The sequence below is a fragment of the Bos grunniens genome, chromosome 10 (assembly GCF_055505025.1).
Source record: "Bos grunniens cultivar Pamir isolate PY7600 chromosome 10, Bosgru_T2T1.0, whole genome shotgun sequence".
Classification (NCBI taxonomy): domain Eukaryota; kingdom Metazoa; phylum Chordata; class Mammalia; order Artiodactyla; family Bovidae; genus Bos; species Bos grunniens.
Genome location: NC_141174.1, coordinates 91,489,472 through 91,509,161, shown reverse-complemented (window position 1 = coordinate 91,509,161; position 19,690 = coordinate 91,489,472). Strand labels below are relative to the sequence as shown.

General features: G+C 42.6%; 1 protein-coding gene across 2 annotated transcripts in view; it reads left to right on the top strand.

Moving 5' to 3' along the window:
* CMYA5 (cardiomyopathy associated 5) overlaps window positions 1-19,371 on the top strand; it is a 98,362-nt gene extending 78,991 nt beyond the window's left edge. For both annotated transcript variants that reach the window (XR_015135474.1, XM_086323081.1), the window contains 4 exons: window positions 8,151-8,284; window positions 9,581-9,680; window positions 12,982-13,155; window positions 18,160-19,371. Coding sequence is in view for 1 of the 2 variants with exons in the window: in XM_086323081.1 (XP_086179207.1) it covers window positions 8,151-8,284; window positions 9,581-9,680; window positions 12,982-13,155; window positions 18,160-18,406 (655 nt within the window). In the remaining variant the exon portion in view is untranslated. The remainder of the gene's footprint in view (window positions 1-8,150; window positions 8,285-9,580; window positions 9,681-12,981; window positions 13,156-18,159) is intronic.
* Window positions 19,372-19,690: the final 319 nt, after the last annotated feature.

The following is a 19,690-nucleotide window of genomic DNA, read 5'->3' as shown; positions in this document are numbered from 1 at the left end:
ATGGGTGGAGAGACCCTCCTGTGTGGGCTGGGCTCTGGGTGCTGGATCTATGAGCTCCTGTTTCTCCTGCTTCCAGCTTTTGGGGTCACACGTGGTGGGGCAGAACAGGATTGTCTGTCACAGCTGGGGATCTAGCTGGGGACACCTGCCACTTTGTCCCTATAAGGAAAAGTAAGGGTGAATTTCCTAATGAACTCAATGCCTGATCAGGAGACGAAGAATCCCAGCATTTGAAAAAAAAAAAAACCAAACATTTTTTACTAAGCTTTCAACTGAACAGGTGATGACTGACCACACAGTCTAGGGCAAGTGATTTGACCTTTTGCACAGCCTGTGGGTAAAGGAGATAGTCATTCCTCCCCCATGCTTGCTTCATAGGATGACAGGAGCACCACTGACATGACTGGGCCAAAATTCACAGAGTAATTAAGAGGTAATAGGATAACCTACCCCCCCACAACTCCACCTCCACAGAAATTCTTGGCATTCAGCTTTTGCTAAATGAAATCTTTCTTCCCAAATGAATCTGATTTAACTTTGATCATTTAAAATTCTATACACCTCCTGCTTGTATAGTAAAGCCTCAGTCAATGGAAAACCAACCTCTTCTTTTACTTTTAACTTATGATCTGTCAGTTTTCAAAACGATTCCAGTTGTTCACAATGAAAGACTCAGTCATACTAAAGCCACTAAAAACAACCCTGTAAGGGCAAGAGCCAGATAATGCAGAGGTAAGGAGGTTGTTTCACAAAGCGCAGGTTAAGAACAATACCTCAATGGAACATGCAATTTAAATATGAACTTCCTGGCAGCTAAAGTGAAAACAGAAGAGTGGGGGAGAGAGCAAGAGGGAGAAAGAAAGAGATTACATAACTCATCTCTTTTAAAAAAAGGAAGCACAACGCTTCACTGAGAGAGACAATTCTATTTCTTGACATTCAGTTATAAGATGAATTTTTCATGTAGATCTTTATATAAGGGCTATTGAACAAGATAATAGTGATTGTCTTTAAGAGCAGTTTTACAAAAGATGCAAAAGCATTCCCTATGTAACCCTTTTTTAAATGGGCTCTGAAAGTATAATTTAAATCACCATTCTGTGCAGGTAGTTCTGTGGGACCTCAGGTAATTGTCCACCCGTGTGACCTTGGAGTGGTAAAGGAGAGGTTGGAGAATCCAGAAGAATGAATAGATGTTACTAGGTTCTTGGGATTCTCTGCCTGAAATGTAAATGGTGTCATTCAAACTTTGGAGGGTAACCAACTATGGAGAAAACTAAACTCTAGGATCCTTCTGCTGGAAAGATCTCTTTGATTGACTCTCTGATTTTGTGAGAGATTCTAATTATAGGAAAGCCTGAGTTCCATGGGTCATCAGGATTCTGCCCTCATGTTACGTTTCTACACTATTATGAACTAATAGTGATGTTTAGTTAACACTGAGTCTTTAAGGCTCATTTATCAAATAAAAAAAAGGCCTGTTGAGAAATATTTATTTACTATGTTTAAAAAAAAAGTCAACATATAAAGAATTTACGTCTTAATCCTGATTTAACAAAAATTTTCATCTTAAACAGAAAATTCCGTGTTTATGGTTAATTAAGGTTTTATAAATGGCTTCCAACAGCGGAAACTGTTTAGTTGTTCTTGTATTTCATGTTGCTTAAGCACAAGCTGGAATCAATATTGCTGGGAGAAATATCAATGACCTCAGATATGTAGATGACACAAACTTATGGCAGAAAGTGAAGAGGAACTAAAAAGCCTCTTGATGAAAGTGAAAGAGGAGAGTGAAAAAGTTGGCTTAAAGCTCAACATTCAGAAAACTAAGATCAGGGCATCTGGTCCCATCACTTCATGGGAAATAGATGGGGAAACAGTGGAAACAGTGACAGACTTTATTTTGGGGGGCTCCAAAATCACTGCGGATGGATTGCAGCCATGAAATTAAAAGATGCTTACTCCTTGGAAGGAAAGTTATGACCAACCTAGATAGCATATTCAAAAGCAGAGACATTACTTTGCCAACAAAGGTCCGCTAGTCAAGGCTATGGTTTTTCCAGTGGTCATGTATGGATGTGAGAGTTGGAATGTGAAGAAAGCTTGAGAGTCCCTTGGACTGCAAGGAGATCAAACCAGTCCATTCTGAAGGAGATCAGTCCTGGGTGTTCTTTGGAAGGAATGATGCTAAAGCTGAAACTCCAGTACTTTGGCCACCTCATGTGAAGAGTTGACTCATTGGAAAAGACTCTGATGCTGGGAGGGATTGGGGGCAGGAGGAGAAGGGGACAACAGAGGATGAGATGGCTGGATGGCATCACCGACTCGATGGACATGAGTTTGAGTGAACTCCGGGAGTTGGTGATAGACAGGGAGGCCTGGTGTGCTGCAATTCATGGGGTCGCAAAGAGTCAGACATGACTGAGCGACTGAACTGAACTAAACTATGTTCTCATAGATTTTTCTTCTTATTCCTATTTCTCCTTCCCACCCCTTCTCACCCTGTGCTATCTTACAATTATGTTTTTCAAACCTAACAGATCATTAAAACAACAACTGGGATACTCGTTAGAGTTTAGAGTCACAGGCCCCTCTTAAGGATTCCTATTCAGAAGGTCTAATATGCCCAGGCAGGTATGGGAAACATACTTTACTAGCTGGTCCCCATAGAGCCCAGCAGTGTGCTCTCTTCACTGTTCACATTAAATGGTGTTGATTGACTGGCTGAATGTTGGTGCTGCCAACCATAAGAGCCCACTGTGTTTTTAAAAAACAGTTCATACTTAGCCATCTGTTTGCTCTGCAGTGACAGCACCATCCGTAGGCTGCTTCCAGGAGTCATGGCACTGGGTTTCTCCATGTTGTTTGTACACATGCCGCCCCCTTTTCCTGGGAGGAAATATGTTCAGATCTGGGTATTGGACATGGCGGTGCAGGGGACCACCACTCCTCACGGTGACCAGCCCTCAGCTTACCTTGAGCACATGCACACCTTCCATCCAACACAAATTGTTGCGTTATAAAATTCCTAGAGAAGTTACTTCATAGAATTCAAACTAATGTGCATTTTGCAAACACATTTAACCAGCTTCTGAACTTGTAATATAGCTCTGAAAGTAAACTGTTTAATCAATTTCAGATAGATAATACATAAATATGGTACAAATTCAAAAGACACACAAGAGAATACAGTGAAAATTGTCTCCTTTCTATCTATACTTCATTTCCTCATATCTCCCCGCCCCCAGAGGCAATTACTGTTATCTGATGCATATTTATCTTTTTAGATAGTCTGTGCATATATAACAGCTATATTTTTTCAACAAATTGTAGCATACTATATATATTTCTTCCACCTTATTTTTCTTATTTAAAAATATTTCTTGGTATCTCATGGCAATACGAATGGAACTGCATAGGTTTTTAAAAAAAATTTCATTGTATTCTAAGAACATAATTTATTTGACTAATTGAGAGGCACTTAAGTTGTTTCCATTGTCACAAACAGTACTGCGGAAAAACCCTTGTGCATATATCATTTCATACATGTGCAAGTATATCTGCAGGGTAAATTCCTAGGAGTATCAGGATTGGTTAGAAAGTAAGAATATTTTGAGTTTTGATAGATATTACCAAATTGTTTCCATAGACGCTGTAGCTGTTTGCACTCAGGCAAGCAGCATGTAAGAGTGTTTGGTTCTCCATACTTTTGTCTACACAGGGTGTGATAAAACCTGATCTTTCACAGTTTGATAAGTAGAAAATGGAATCTTATTATAGTTTAATTGTGCATTTCTGTTATTGGGTTGAACATCTTTTTGTATGTTTCAGAGTTATGTACTTCCTTTTCTATAAACTTTTCATTTCCTTTACCCATTTTTTTCCTATTAGAGTGTAGTATTTTTTCTTATTGATTTGTAGAAGTTCTTTGTTTTTAAAGGACATCAGTCTTCATCTATGATACAAGCTGCAATTAAAAATTTTTTTTTGCCATATATATATTTTTTTAAATGTTAATACTAGTTAATTCATACTTTCAAGAGGAAGTGTGGAGTAGGGAATCCAACTTTATTTTTTCTAATATGGCTATCCAGCTTTGCCAACATTTTCCTTTCTGATTTGAACTAGTTCCATTATTATATATTTAAGAACTTATGTGTTTGGTGCTAGTCCCAATCTTTATAAACTGTTCCATTGACCCATCTGTTTATGCCCTGGTACCATGCACTCTTTATTATAACTTTATAATTTTAGAAGTCATGTAGATTAGGTTGCCCTTTCATGACCTTTTTTTTTTTTTGGCTAGTTTATTTCTCACACGACCTTTAGAGTCAGACTGTGTAGTCCCCTCTACTCCTCTGGCCCTGATAATTCGGTATTTGTAGAGATCATGTTTGGAGAAGGCAATGGCAACCCACTCCAGTACTCTTGCCTGGAAAATCCCATGGGCGGAGGAGCCTGGTAGGCTGCAGTCCATGGGGTTGCAAAGAGTCGGACACGACTGAGCAACTTCACTTTCACTTTGCACTTTCATGCATTGGAGAAGGAAATGGCAACCCACTCCAGTGTTCTTGTCTGGAGAATCCCAGGGACAGGGGAGCCTGGCAGGCTGCCGTCTATGGGGTCGCACAGAGTCAGACACAACTGAAGCAACTTAGCAGCAGCAGCAGAGATCATTTTGGGTTGATAGATTAATTTAGGGAGCATTAAAGTTTTTATGATTGTTTCATTTTCCTTTCCAAGAACTGATCTGCCTTTCCTTTTAGTCACATCTTTAGTGGGCTTTCCTTCATTATCATTTTCAAAAATGGTTTTCATATAAATCCTGCACACTTTTGCTATGTTTGCCACTATTCTAAATAAGGTCTTTATTTTGCTTTATCTTCTATATAGTTGTTATTTGTATATGAAAGATTTTGATTTTTTGTATTAGATTCACATCTAGCTATCTCACTAAATTCTGAGTTTTTCAGCTGAGTTTCTTCGGTTTTCTAGATAGCAGTCATATTATCCTCAAGTGATAATAATTTTACCTCCTACTTCTCAATTTTTTTAACCTCATGTCTCTCTCTGATTTACTGGGAATGCTTCTAGTGTTTTCTCATAAGCATTAAGTCCCTAATGGTTTTCTACTTCATAAAGATCCTTTTCAGTTCTCATGTGAGATATTTCTTGCCCCATTGTCTATGGGTAGTTGTGGCAAACTTTTCAGTCATCCCCTGCAAAAACTAAAGAATGAAAGGGCTCAAACTAGAGAAGCCATTGTTACATTGGGCAAACATCGGCCTTCTGGGGTCTTCCACTCATTTCCATCTGAAATAGCAAGAGAGGGACCAGTCTCATTCACATGGCAGCCCTTCAGACTTCTGAAGAGACAGTAGGTCTCCTTTGAATATTTCTCTTTGCCTTACAACATTGGAGTTTAACAATATTCACATTCCCAGAACTTCCAATATAAAGCCTTCCCTTCCCACAGTACTATGGTGCTTGTAGAGAGAATCCCACACTTATGACCCAGAGTGAAACTCTTCGAGTCATATTTCTTATTGCGTTTTGGATTTTATTATTGGCTCTGAACTTCTAAAATCATCAGACTGGTCACATTGTTGATAAGACTGAAATCTCTTCTTACCTAAGCACCAATAACTCGCTGGGGTTCCATGTGCTATCTAATCAATTACCTCAATTTGGATATTCTGTGAATTTGAATCCTACTCTAGACTATGTGAAACTCATTATAACCATGTGGATTCAGTTGCAATTATGACAAGTTTTTGGTTTTGAAATAAAAATATCATAATCTATGGAGGAGTGCCACTCTTCAGATTTCAAATTGCAAAATTTGTGAAGTTTTCATTTGGCTCAACAGTAGGGACAGCTGACATGAAAACTTTTGTGGCATTCAAGTGAGGTCAGACAGAATAAATAGACATAGGGTTGAACCATTTGTATCTGAGCTTTTTTGCTTTCGTCTTGGTGTTCGAGCATATGATAGCAACTTATAAACAATAAAACCCTACCATATTTCATATTACTTTCATTTTCATGCCTGGTGCTTTTATAGATTCAGCGAAGGCATGGTGCATATTTGTCACGTCCACATGGCCTGTTTGCACAGTGATCCCATATATTGGATTCTGTACTGTATAGACTTTTGTTCTTTAAATGACTAATAAGACATAGCATGTAATCGACTCTCTCTCTCTTCTATATATATAGAACAGCATCCTTGGCATTTAACAACTGCATTATCAGAAAATGAAACCCATATGTTCTATCCAATTTCTAGAGATGAAATTTCCTTACCTAGTCCTGTCAAGCAGGGGCAGGACCTGAGCATATGATAATTGATCAATAAATATTTATTTAATGAGTAGATGAAGCCTGAAATTTCGTTCAGATCTGAGTGTGCTTATTGAGACAATAAGCTTGTTATAATTAATGTACAATGAAAACATATCTTCAGTCATCAGTTCAAACAAGATCAGCAATACATTTACCCCAGAATAATGATGTAGATACTAGTTTAGAATTGTATTTTTAGTCATAGGACCTGGTGTTTTGTTAATTAGTTGAAGCATAATTAGTTGTCAGTGGACATGTAGCTCAATTTCATCCATCCATTCTTCCCTGCATCTAAAGAGAGTCCCCTCCAAGGTCCTGGTCAGGTGGTAGGTTCTGAAATTACAACTAATAAGGTTTGGGGAATTTACAGGGACCTTTTTCAGGGGCAAGTACTAAATAGCAAATACACAAATAGACCCAGGCTTCTCCCCTCTGTGGCCCCTCCAGCTGAGAAACACATGGAGTTTCTCTGCTTTTAGACACAGGGCTGTTCTGGTTGGGGAGGGATTGTTACTCTGTACAGATTTTCTGCTTTGGAAAAGTCTAAATTAATTTGTTTTCTGGATCAGTGATACTTTTTCCTTTTCGTGGTCCTTCATGGTATTCTCTAAGGTAGGTATTGAGAATGAAATAAATCAACAGAAGGAGGAATAACCTGAAAGAGAAAATCAATCTGAGAATGAACAGTGGCCACTCTTTGATTCTAATGATTGTGTGGAACATTCATTAATAACAAAATAAACCCAAAGAAAATAAAAACAAACAAAGCAAACAGTTAAAAAACAAACAAACAAACTCTCTCTCTCTGAGAATGGATTTGAAGGCTGTTGTACTGTTTGTACTGTCGTTTTCAATGACTAGTATCCAGTGCACATCTTAGAGGGACAGGATTCTGATTCTGTAGCACTCAGATTAGAACTTCTTCTCTTAGCAAGGAGCCTAACTTGTCAAAGTCTCCCCAAATGGAGGCTAAAAGAAGAGCACTTGTATACTTTGTATAAATGCCCTAGGATATGATAATCACGCAGATTAAAGAGAATGGAAAAGAGGCAGAAAAATTATTCCAGCTCATTTCAAGTTCAGAACTCCATCTTCAAATCCAGCAAGTCCATTTAGCGAAAATGCTTGGGATGTGACCGTGTACTTGCCGAGTCTACTGCCATTCCAGTACCATGACCCGTACATTTCTTTCATTGTAAATGGGAGGTTTAGGAACAACAACTTTGGGGATTTTACTTGGCAATTAGAATTCTCTTTTCTTGCCAGGATTAAGTTTTCTCTAAAGGATGTTGTCTTCTTTAGAGATCCTCAGTTTCATTAACTTGGGTGGCTTTGACATGATGGCTATGTACAAAATCATCACTTCAGGTTTTCCACTGTTCAGGATCTGTTAATGAGATAGTGTTTTTTTGCATTATAGGATAGTTTAACATCATCTTAATCCACAAGTGCCCTCTTGGCCAGAATTTCATAAGGAAAACAATGTATGCTTGGAGACTCATTAACCACAAAATTAGTCTATTTTCTGAATTTAAAAAAAAAGTTTCATTGACTCTATTCCAAAGAGCATTCTGGAAGGCATAATATTAGACAAAAGTTGACCAAGGTAGAAATGATTTGATAAAGTAAACTTACTGGAAGATGGCCATTCTATAGAATCTGACTTGCTAACTCCATGGTCATAAAAAGGGAAAAAATAAGTGATTTGTTAATAAAAGATGTTCATGCACTGCAGGACTGAAATATGATGTATTGTTTAGCACGTAGCATTATATTTAAAATTATTATTTTCCTTTCATCTTTAGATCTTTCTCTGGAATTAAAGGACTCCAGCTGAAAGTTAATCTCCAACCCAATGACAATTACTTTTTCTACGTGAGAGCCATCAATGCATTTGGGACAAGTGAGCAGAGTGAGGCTGCCCTCATTTCCACCAGAGGTACTTCCTTTGCACACAGAGAACTATTGCCAAGCATTCCCATTCCTTCCCTCCCACCACCCAGGGAAAACATCCTAGAGGGCCACTTCTTAAGCTCCCAGACTGCTGGCAATGCTAGGTTTTTGGCATAAGGACCCAGGGTTGGCCAAAGGTCAAGGTGTTTCTTTTATTTTTCTGGTTTAAGACATTCTCAACCTTGGCTACCCATTAGCTATCAGTCAGGTGCTTAAAAAATTAAAAAAAAAAAAAAAAGATGCTGGGGGTCCACTCCCAAAGATCCTCATCTAATTTACTGAGATATGGGCTTTGACATGTTTTTAATCTCCTCAGATGATTCTTGTTTGGTTTACAATCTGCTGTAGATGGTGGGTATGTTTTGAGTCTGTGAGTGTGTGTGTGTGTTGGGAAGAGTGGGATGAAGATATTCTTGCTACATGACACTGTGAACTCCATGAATACTCTTCCCGTCTTAATCTTCTAATTATTTTCCATGCCTAGCTCATGATTGGTGCCGATTTATGTTTGTTGAATACATGAAGGTATGAGTAACTCAAGAAAATGATAACTGTTCAAGGGCCTTTTGGGGAAAATACCCTGATGATCCCAATAAAAAATACTGGGCTGTTCTCAATTATTGTGAAAAGAAATGAGTAATGGAAAGGTGATCATTTTTTATCTTATCCTAGACCCAAAGATTGAGGCAGAAACTTGAGGGTGGCCCATTAAGTGACTTGCTTAACCAGCAAAAAGTTGTGCACGAGCCATGTGTGTTGTGTTGTGTGGTTAGGGACAGCGTGATGTTTGTAAAGAGAGAAAACGGGGGGACTGTCTGTCCAAAAGTGTGTTCCCTGCAGTCCCAGAGTGGTGCCTGTACCTTCCACTGTTAGAAGCACTCCTGGAGGTTACACCAGTGCGTCTTCAGACTTGAACGTGCACATGGGTCTCCCGAGGAGCTTGTTAAAATAGAGATTGTGATTCAGGAAGCCAGGGGGAAGGCCTGAGATTCTGCCTTTCTACCTAGTTTCCAGGTGAAGTAGGTGCTGGGTGGGGAGCATACTTCGTATAACAGAGTAGGTGCTAGATTTGGGCTGAGGGGTGTTTCACACATCTGTGGCACCAGGCAAGGTGACAAGTGACTAGCTCACAGTCCTGATCACAGATAGAATTTTGCCATGGACCTGAAAACACCCTGGGGGGGATTTAGATGTCAGAAGCAAGGGAGACTAAGATCTGAAAGGTGGGGCTTGGCCTGGGACATTGTGGTAATGTTATAATCCTGTTTTCTGATCGCAATAGGAACCCGATTTCTCTTGTTGAGGGAAACGGCTCATCCTGCTCTGCAGATTTCCTCAAATGGGACAGTGATCAGCTTCGCTGAGAGGAGACGGCTGACAGAGTGAGTAGAAGGAGAAGGCACAAGAGGCCTCACGTGGTCTCACCCGCCACGTCCTTGGTTCGGTGCACACGCTGTGTGACAGCAAGCCCGAATTGCAGAGTTCGGTTATGGTTCGTTACTAAGGGAAAGTGATGGAGATAGTTCAAACATGGAGCAAGTGTCAATATTTTTATTGGAAATACAAGCACAGATGGTTTTGTTTAACACATAGACTGTTTTAAGGCGTTAACTCTGGTTCAGTGAAAAAAGAGCCTGGGTTCATTCTTCTATTATTTGCAACAGCAAATCAGATTTTGCATCAATCCACTTGAAAAGGAATAGAGGAGAATGACATTTTGTTGAGTTTCTGGAGCTGGGCACATGCAGGACTTTCAAGATCTTGCCCCCTCTCCCCCAGAGGGGCCCACAAAAGGAGAGTGAACATGTTAGTCATTCAGTCCTGTCTGACTCTTTGCAACCCCATGCACTGTAGCCCCCAGGCTCCTCTGTCCATGAGATTCTCCAGGCAAGAATACTAGAGTGGGTTGCCATTTCCTTCTCTAGGGCTGACCCAGGGCTCAAACCAGGGTCTCCTGATTGCAGGCAAATTCTTTACTGTCTGAGCCACCAGGGAAGCCCCCCACAAAAGGAAGCAGCAAAGTAAAAAGAAGGCAGAAGCTGAAGGCATAGCATGGAGAGTGCTCTGCAATTTGTCTGCAATCACTCATGGTTATTTTGAGGGTCCAAATGGGAAGAAAGTGAAAGACTTTGGAAAATCATAACCCACGTGAAACACACTCCTGTAGGCACTGATGTGCCTGGGTTGGACAGCCAGCAAGCTCTCACTACCGCCCTGAGCCCACCAACAGCGACTCACACTGTTTTCTTCTTAAGCTGCTATTCACCTATCTGTGGCTCGGCTCAGGTGTTACCTGCTCCTGGAAATGGCCAAGCCTTCTCTGGGCTCTGGCGCCCTTTGATCGTATCTACAAAAAGGTCTGAGCACCTGTGGAATCATTCGTTAGCTACTGCATCTTGACTGGTCCTCAAGCAGCCCTGTCTTCCATATCTTTGAATCCCCAGAATCTATCCTAGGGTCCAGAACACTGGAAGTGCTAAACATATACCAATGAGTGAATTCAGGCGGGGAAAGAAGATTTAAGAAATAGATTGAGCTTTTCTGTCTCTCTTGGATTGCTTAAAAAATCAAAGAGAAAAGAAGTATATTGGAGGTTGGTTCATAGATGACTGATGATAATAACTGTTCAGTTCAGTTCAGTTGCTCAGTCGTGTCTGATTATTTGTGACTGGGAAGCACACCAGGCTTCCCGGTCCATCACCAACTCCTGGAGCCTACTCAAACTCATGTCCATTGAGTTGGTGATGCCATCCAACCCTCTCATCCTCTGTCGTCCCCTTCTCTTCCTGCCTTCAATCTTTCCCAGCATCCAGGTCCTTTGCATCAGGTGGCCAAAGTACTGGAGTTTCAGCTTCAGCATCAGTCCTTCCAATGAATATTCAGAAATGATTTCCTTTAGGATTTACTGGTTGGATCTCTTTGCAGTCCAAGAGACTCTCAAGAGTCTTCTCCAGCACCACAGTTCAAAAGCATCAATTCTTCGGCACTCAGCTTTCTTTATAGTCCAGCTCTCACATCCATACATGACCACTGGAAAAACCATAGCTTTGACTAGACGGACCTCTGTTGGCAATGTCTCTGCTTTTTAATATGCTGTCTAGGTTGGTCATAGCTTTTCTTCCAAGAAGAATTGTCTTTTAATTTCATGGCTGCTAATAATAATAGATAATAACTATAATGTATTTGATAGAATTATGTTAATTATTAATCTGAAAATTAGTTCATACATATCAAGCAACCAAGTTTTGCTCCAGAGAACAAGCACCCATCAGTAGCCACCTCTCTGAAATGAAGTTGTTGGGTAAAGACACAAGAAAATGAAATACATTCCCTTGTGTAATCATTTTCTCACCTGTTAAAGGGGAGCGGGAGATTGTGCTGACTGAATATTAATGCTGCTTAAATTAAAAATGCTTCCTTGCTGTCTCAGCCATTTCAAAGCAAAATTGAGCAATTCATGCAAACAAGGTCACCCATCAGCAGGAGAAAGTGCTTTGGTTCACTTCACCATGCCTGTTGCAAAAATAGCTGAGGTGAGACAAAAAGAGACCTTTCAACAACCTCTTATGCATACCTGCTGCCATCTAAAGAGGCCCCAGTCCCCAAGACTGTTGACCACAAGCCTCTCCAGAGCACGGACAACACGCCCGCTTCACCTGCACCGCCCTCTGCCCAGGCCTCCCCAGACGCCCGCTGTCAGGAGCAGCACCTGGCTTGGTCTGTGTGCCCAGGAAGGTCCTCAGGCACGGGACTCATGGTTAGAGGTTTTAGAGACTCCATTTTGTGTGCGTGCAAGTTTTGGGGGAAAAACTTTCCAAGTTATACTCTCTTATCTCCTCTTGCCTCCTTTACATTTCCTCACTCCCTTTGAAAGCGGTGCATGCTGTCACTTCAGTCATGTCCGACTCTTTGTGACCCTATGGACTGTAGCCCATCAAGCTCCCCTGTCCATGGGATTCTTCAGGCAAGAACACTGCAATGGGTAGCCATTCCCTTCTCCAGGGGATCTTTATGACCCAGGGATTGAACCCATGTCTCTTACGTCTCCTACATTGGCAGGTGGGTTCTTTACCATTAGGGCCACAGACGGGTGCCATTTCTTTTTATCCTATGCGTGTGTGTTCAGTCGTTCAGTCACGTCTGATTCTTTGCAACCCTATGGACTACAGCCCGCCAGGCTCCTCTGTCCATGGAATTTCCCAGGCAAGAATACAGAATGGGTTGCCATTTCCTTCTCCAGGGGTTCTTCTCTACCCAGGGGTCAAACCTGAGTCTCCTGCATTTCCTGCATTGGCAGACGGGTTCTTTACCACTGAACCACCCGGGAAGCCCTCTTTTTTTTTTTTTTTTGGAAGCCCTCTTCTTTTTATCCTATCCTTATTCTAATTATTTTCTAGTTCCCAGTTCCTCTAAGAGATGCTATGTGTAATACATGCGTGTTGTGTGTGGCAGTAGAACTATGTTAAAAGCATGTTGAATGTTTGGGGAATTCTGTGGCCCTCAGGTCAAGGTCAGGGACAGCATGAACAATGAATATCTTTAGTCAGATTCCAGCAAGGATATTCCAGCAAGGATATTCAGCAAATTCTCCAAGGATAGAATCCTGCTTAAACTGTGGGTGCACTTATGAATGTCGATGTCTATGAATAAAGGTTGCCAATTCCTGATCAACTTTGCCTGCAGAATCCCATCAGTCCTGGGTGAGGAGCTGCCTGCCTGTGGCCAGCACTACTGGGAGACCACCGTCACAGACTGCCCAGCTTACCGACTGGGCGTCTGCTCCAGCTCAGCTGTGCAGGCTGGTGCCCTGGCACAGGGAGAGACCTCATGGTACATGCACTGCTTTGAGCCACAGAGGTAAGCTGGGGCCTGCCCCTCTTCACCTAATCAAAGTGTCTAGGCCGAGGGCTCTGAGGGGCCCAATAAGTAGCGTCTCACTTCCCTACCCAAGTTCTGAGCCAACTGAGAAAGAAGAGAGTCAAGTATTGAGTTGGCCCAAAAGTTCATTCAGTTCATTTCTGTAAACGAACTTTTGGGCCAACTGATACATGGAGACTCAACTATTACTCTGATTACTGAGGAAGCCAGTTTTAGACAATATGGTTCATAAGTGAGAGCAGAACTGTTTCTTATCTCGAATCCTCTTTAATAGATTTGTACCCACCCAAAGTCTTGGCCAGGCCAGCTTCCCGTACTGCAGGACAGAGTAGGGAGCTGGAAAAGGATGTGTGTCTCCTCAGGAAGCTCAAAATGAAAAGTTAGGAAACTGGGTGTGTGGCCAGGTTTCCCTTTGAAGTCCACCCCAGGGTGGGGAGAGACCACAAGGGTAATGCTGAAAGGGCTCCCTCCATGGAGGAGTCAATAGGACTAAGGAAGAAGTGGATCCCAGCACCCCGTCTCCCCCACGTCTCTGGTCTATATTAGGGGTTGGCAGACTACAACCCACAGGCCAAATGGGGCTGACTTTTTTGTAAATAAAGTTTTATTGGAACACAGCCAAGTTCATTTGTTTACATATTGCCTATGGTTGCTTTTGTGCTACAATGGCAGAGTTGTCTAGTTATAACAGATACCAAACGGCCCCCAAAGCCCAAGATATTTACTCTCTGGCCCTTTACAGACAAAGTTGACCAACCCCTGGTCTGTATTATTGGTGTGACTGACCTGGGTTTCTTGGACTCTCTTTTTTGCTGTTCTTTTTTAAAATCTTTTGTTGTTTTTGTTTTATGTTTTGGTTTTTTGACCATGAGGCATATGGAATCTGAGCTCCCTGACCAGGGATCAAACCCACACCCTCTGCATCGGAAGGTGGAGTCTTAACCCCTGGACTACTTGGGAAGTCCCCTTAGACTCTTTAGTCAGTTTCCATTGATAAGAATCTAGACGAGGAATTCAGGCAAGGCTTTACTGGGACTCGTGCTGTAACAGGAGCGAGCAAAGACAAGGAACGGGTTCCCTTGCTCCCTCCCTGAGGAGGGGTGAGCTGATCCCTTAAATGGAATGAGGGTAAAGGTGGATTGGTGGGTCAGGCTGGAGCAGTGGCTTAGGGGGTCTGCCCACCCCCTTGGCGGTGCCGTGTGCATGTATCCCGGGCAGTACCCTGCTTTTGCTCCCAGCACCTCAGAAGTGGCAGTCGAGTTTGGGCTTTTTGTATCTTGTTCATAATTTGCCCCAACTGGGCATCCACGTGGTTATTTTTAGTTTCTTTGTATTCTGTTGCTCAAGGAGACATCTGTCCAGGTGCAAATGCTGCAGTAAACGGTCCCAGGTTGTAGACTGTCTCATTAGGATTGTCTAATTGGTTGATATGAAAAAGCCATAAACCTGCGTTAGTCTCAGAGAGAGAAGGCAAGCATGCTATGAACTGAACATGTGCACAAGACGGTCTAATAAAAGAGCATGAGACTGGAGCCAGGAACCTAATTTGAGTCCTGGCTCCATTCTTGACTAGCATCCTATTGACTACTCACCAGAAGTTGGTTAATCCTGTGAACAGATCAGTCTTGGTTAATCTGTGCCTCATGTGTCTTGTCAGGGGACAGTGACACCTAGACTACTCCATTTGGGGGCTGTGAGGGTCACATGAAGTCAGGTACAAGGAAGAGCTTTGAAACTGTAAAGACTCAAATGTGAGGCATTATTCAAATGGAATGCTTAAAAAGGAATCAGTGCTTGCAAGTTCCCAGAAAAAGGCCCACAGATTGGATTTTGCATATTTCTCGCTGCACATCTCTCCCTGTATCCTACTTGACAGAGTTTGATTCCCTGACAAGGTTCACAAGGACACCATCTCCAAGAGCTTTTCAAAGTCACATTCCATCAAATCAGAGCAATTATGATTAAATGATGTTCAGTGCTGTGTGATCCTTGAGGACCCATCCTCTACCCAGAGTTGAAAAATCATTCAAACCCAGAGTTTATGATCGGTAGAGTTGGAACTAGGTATTGATTTCATGAAGATTTCCTTAGACAACTGAACCCTTAAGAACATAAAGGCAAGCCTCCAATAACAAAGTTCTAGACTCTAGAGAACAGAACAGTTAATTTCATTCAGCAGGTTCAACAGCTTTGGTCTTTGGCTTTTGTCACCCAGGGTAGGTTCTGTGGATTCTGGGAGAAGGGACGCGCCTGCCTGTATGATCACAGCACAGAGAGGTCAGGTCTTAAGTACCTCATTCCATGGTCCAATCAGAGCACGCTGGCCATCAGGCCACTGAGAGTGCTGCTACAGCAGAGCCTCCTGAGTTTTTCCATTTTTCTGGCTTCATGATTTAAATGAAGCAATATTACTCTTGATTCTACTTGCATCTGGTGTAAGACATCATGGTGGGATAGGAGAAATGAAGAGTCTTAAGGAGAAAGAATCAGTTGCATTTCTTCCTGTTTGTCCCTAACTTACTCCTCTAGTTCAAGGCTTCACTTTACCAGTTTCTCCCACAGCCCCCGGGCCTGTGCTCTTCTTCTGGTCTCTAACCACTCCAAGCCATTCTAAGTGTCACCACTGCAAATGTTTCTAAAATGTCATTTACATCATGTCCCTTCATTCTTGCTAAAGAAATCTATAAACATGAACAGTGGTGTCAGCACTCTGGGACCACAGTGAAGGCGGGAAGCCCGGAAGAATGGAAGCAGTCTGGGGGATGGGAGTCCTGAGGGAAGCAGCCACCGGGGTGGAGAGGACTCTGGGCTCATTCTCGGCCGGTAGTGAGATGCACCAGGATGGGCTACACAGGTAGGGACCCTCACCCAGGCAGTTCCAGGGTCAGGCAGATGTCAAGAATCAGGCTTCCGAATGACCCTTGTCTGAACAAGAACTAGCAATCCAAAGGATGGGGAGGGAGTCAGGCCACAGACAGACAGGCCTTGTTTCAGGCCGGAGTGCAGCTTGGAGAATGAAGTGATGTGCTCAGTGGGAAATGGGGCAGAAGCAGGACAGGGTGAATTCCAGGCCCTGCAGAACGGTTGGGTCCAAGGCTCCATGGAATGTCTTTCCCTCCATGGTAGCGACTTGCTCAGGGACTGACTGGGGCTGGGCCTGTAGGCCCTGGGGATCTTCCAAGTAGGGTAGGGAAATAGCTCAGATGGGCATTCAGAACCCTCTCGACCAGCCCTGTCCAGTCACACATTCTGAAAACTAGAAAAATGGTAGATGTGGCTATTGAGCACTTGGAATGTGGTTAGCAAGACTGATGAACTGCATTTTGAATTTTACTTAATTCTACTGTAAGTAGCCATATGTACCTCTTGACTACTATATTAGACAGGGCAGGCCAGTATAGAGCCTGGCCTCTGACTTACCTATCCAGGTAATACTCTCAAAGTCATTCACATGTCCCCTCCTAAGTGGTCAAGCAGATGACATACAGGTTTATTCTGCCACCTCATCATTGCCTCTGCTGCCCCCACAGCTTGGATCACCTCACCCTTTCCCCTCTTATCCAGTCCTGACCTTTCTTTGGCTGAACGTGCACCCATCTGCTCCCCAAGCCTTCTGTAAGAACGCCAGCTACACTGCTATTCCCCTCATTGCCACTCACAACCTCTGTGTGCTTTACAGGTTCTAAAATTTCATAGTGTTCTGCCATATTTCACATTGGCAAGGCACTGAATAGGTCCTTTATCATTGTGGAAGTCTCGCTCACCTTCCATCCCCGTAAACCTCTGCCCTTTTGAATGAGCTTCGTTCGGCAAGGAAGTTGCCAACTTGCCATTCCCTGCGCTCAAGCTCCTAGGCGTTTAAGAGAGACGCCGCAAGTCTTCAAGGTCCTTCTCTGTCTTGTATGCAGGTACTATGGCCCCAGTCTGTCCAGTGTCACTCCCACCCTCAGACCTGTCAGATCCACAGACCACATACCTGTCCCTCAGCTCTTCTCTTCTCCTGCTTTCAGGGCCCCAGCCTCTAAGATCGTCAGGAGAAAACTCCCACCGTATGTTACTCTTTTGCACAGAGCAGTTTCGCTTTTTCTGTTCAGCAATTTCTCACTCCCAACCTGTCCTTGAACCTTTTCTTTCACAACCAAACCAAGTCCATGAAATGTGTCATAAAACACTTTCCCCATCTGTGCCCGGGGCTGGAGTCTGAGCCCCAGCCTATGCTAAAGTCTTAAACAGTTTTCCTTCTAGTTCAGTAGAGTATGGGTTTCCTTGAAGGCAAGGACAGTATGCTGTGGTCCTTCATATCCGCCAGAGGTGCAGAGGTCTAACAAAGTGTGGGACATACACGTATGCCCAGTGAAAACATGGTGAACTGAATGTATCTGAACTTAAGAGAGAAATCAGAGGTAACCCCCCTTGGCTGTAAGGCTGCAGAAAACATGGAGAAGATGAAAAGGAAAGTTGGTTTGGGCAGGGGCATTGTACAAAGGATGAAGTTGGACAGAAATAACGACATATTTCTTAAACTTCATTAAGCCCTTATATAAGTTACTTACAAATTTTTTAAACAGTAAAATTAATGCATTTTATGGAAGGCGAGCCTGCAGTCCTTTTTACAATACATGGCAGCCTCGAAGGAGTTTTATTCAAAAGAATGACACACCATGAATGCGGTAGTTAAAACATGTGGGCAGCTGGGAAAGAATTAAAATGTGGAGAAAATCACAAGGGAGGCATATGTTGGTTATTCTGGGCCTGCCTCCTAATGTAGAAGTAGCAAAAGTATTAAAAAACACTCGTCTGTTGGCAAGAGCTATGCATGTTAGCATCTAGGAGGGATCTGGCTAAGGTATTTGGGGCACTGTTACTGCAACTCCTTATTGTGAACTGAGATCAATAATCGCAAAATCGGTTGTCTCCAGGTGATTTTCTTTATCGTCGTTCAAGATTTTCAAAGTTTTCAATTCCCATTCTGTTCCATTTCAGATACACATTTTTCTACAGTGGCATCGTGAGCGATGTCCACGTGACTGAGCGTCCCGCCAGAGTGGGCATCCTGCTGGACTACACCACCCAGAGGCTGCTGTTTATAAACGCTGAGACTGGACAGATGCTCTTCATCATCAGGCACAGGTTTAACGAGGGCGTCCACCCTGCCTTCGCCCTGGAGAAACCTGGAAAATGTACTTTGCACCTGGGGATAGAGCCCCCCGGTTCTGCAAGGCAAAAGTGATCGTGGGCTTTCAGAGTTTCCGAGAGGAAAATTCAAATTTTGGAGGAGGGGGGTGCTCTGTTCTCTCCTGTGGGTGCTAGACAGCATTCAAAACATTTGAACACAGCATTCAAAACACTTGCACCAATGATAGCTCCATGCACAGTGATCAACACGTGAGCCAGACCAAGAAAACCTTGGGTTTTTAGTGTCGTGTGAGAAGATAGAAAAAGCAACCTCCACAGTGATCAACACGTGAGCCAGACCACCAAGAAAACCCTGAGTTTTTAGTGTCGCGTGAGAAGATGGAAAAAGCAACCTCCACAGTGATCAACACGTGAGCCAGACCACCAAGAAAACCTTGAGTTTTTAGTGTCGTGTGAGAAGATGGAAAAAGCAACCTCCACAGTGATCAACACGTGAGCCAGACCACCAAGAAAACCTTGAGTTTTTAGTGTCGCGTGAGAAGATGGAAAAAGCAACCTCCACAGTGATCAACACGTGAGCCAGACCACCAAGAAAACCTTGAGTTTTTAGTGTCGCGTGAGAAGATGGAAAAAGCAACCTCCGCCCTTCAGCTTATATATGTTTGAGTTCTTCCCTAAGTGAAAAGGATTTATACCTGACTTGGGAATCGAAATAGCGAAATGGACTCCCACCTATGTCGCTGGTGAAAGAAATCCTCGAGGGACAGGTCTGTGTCCCTTCCTGAGTGAAGGGAAGGTTGTGCTGGTAATATATCTCCTCCGACAAGAAACAACTACTTTTTCCATAAGAGATATGTCACCTCACTTCACTAAAGAATGCCGAGTCCTAATCAGTAGAGAAAATGTTTTAACCATTCTAAGCTGATAATGAACTCTTTTGTAACCATTATATACTGTAGAACACGAGTCTCTTTTCCCTGAAATTTTAAATGTAGAAAAACGCTAGATGTTAGAGATCTCCTTTTTGTTAAATAAATGGTTAGAGTCTATAAAACAAAACGTGTTATGTGAACTTACTACATGTGACTTGCGAGCCTGGCATCTCTGGAGGGGACAAACTGCGGATAAAGAGTCACCACACTGCAGTGGGTGGTACTACCACTCATTTTCATGTGAGAATTTACACATGTAAGCTTTAAAATCTAAACATTTTCAGCCTATAGTTACAGACAACTACCAGAAACTGAGAATCTCTTTTTGCTAAAAATAAAATGGTTGGTCATTTTAAGATATATTGAAATCTCTCAAAATCTTCCTAAAATATGTATGTGTAGAGCTGATAAATATAAAATGCATGTTGAGATGATTGCTCTTGTTC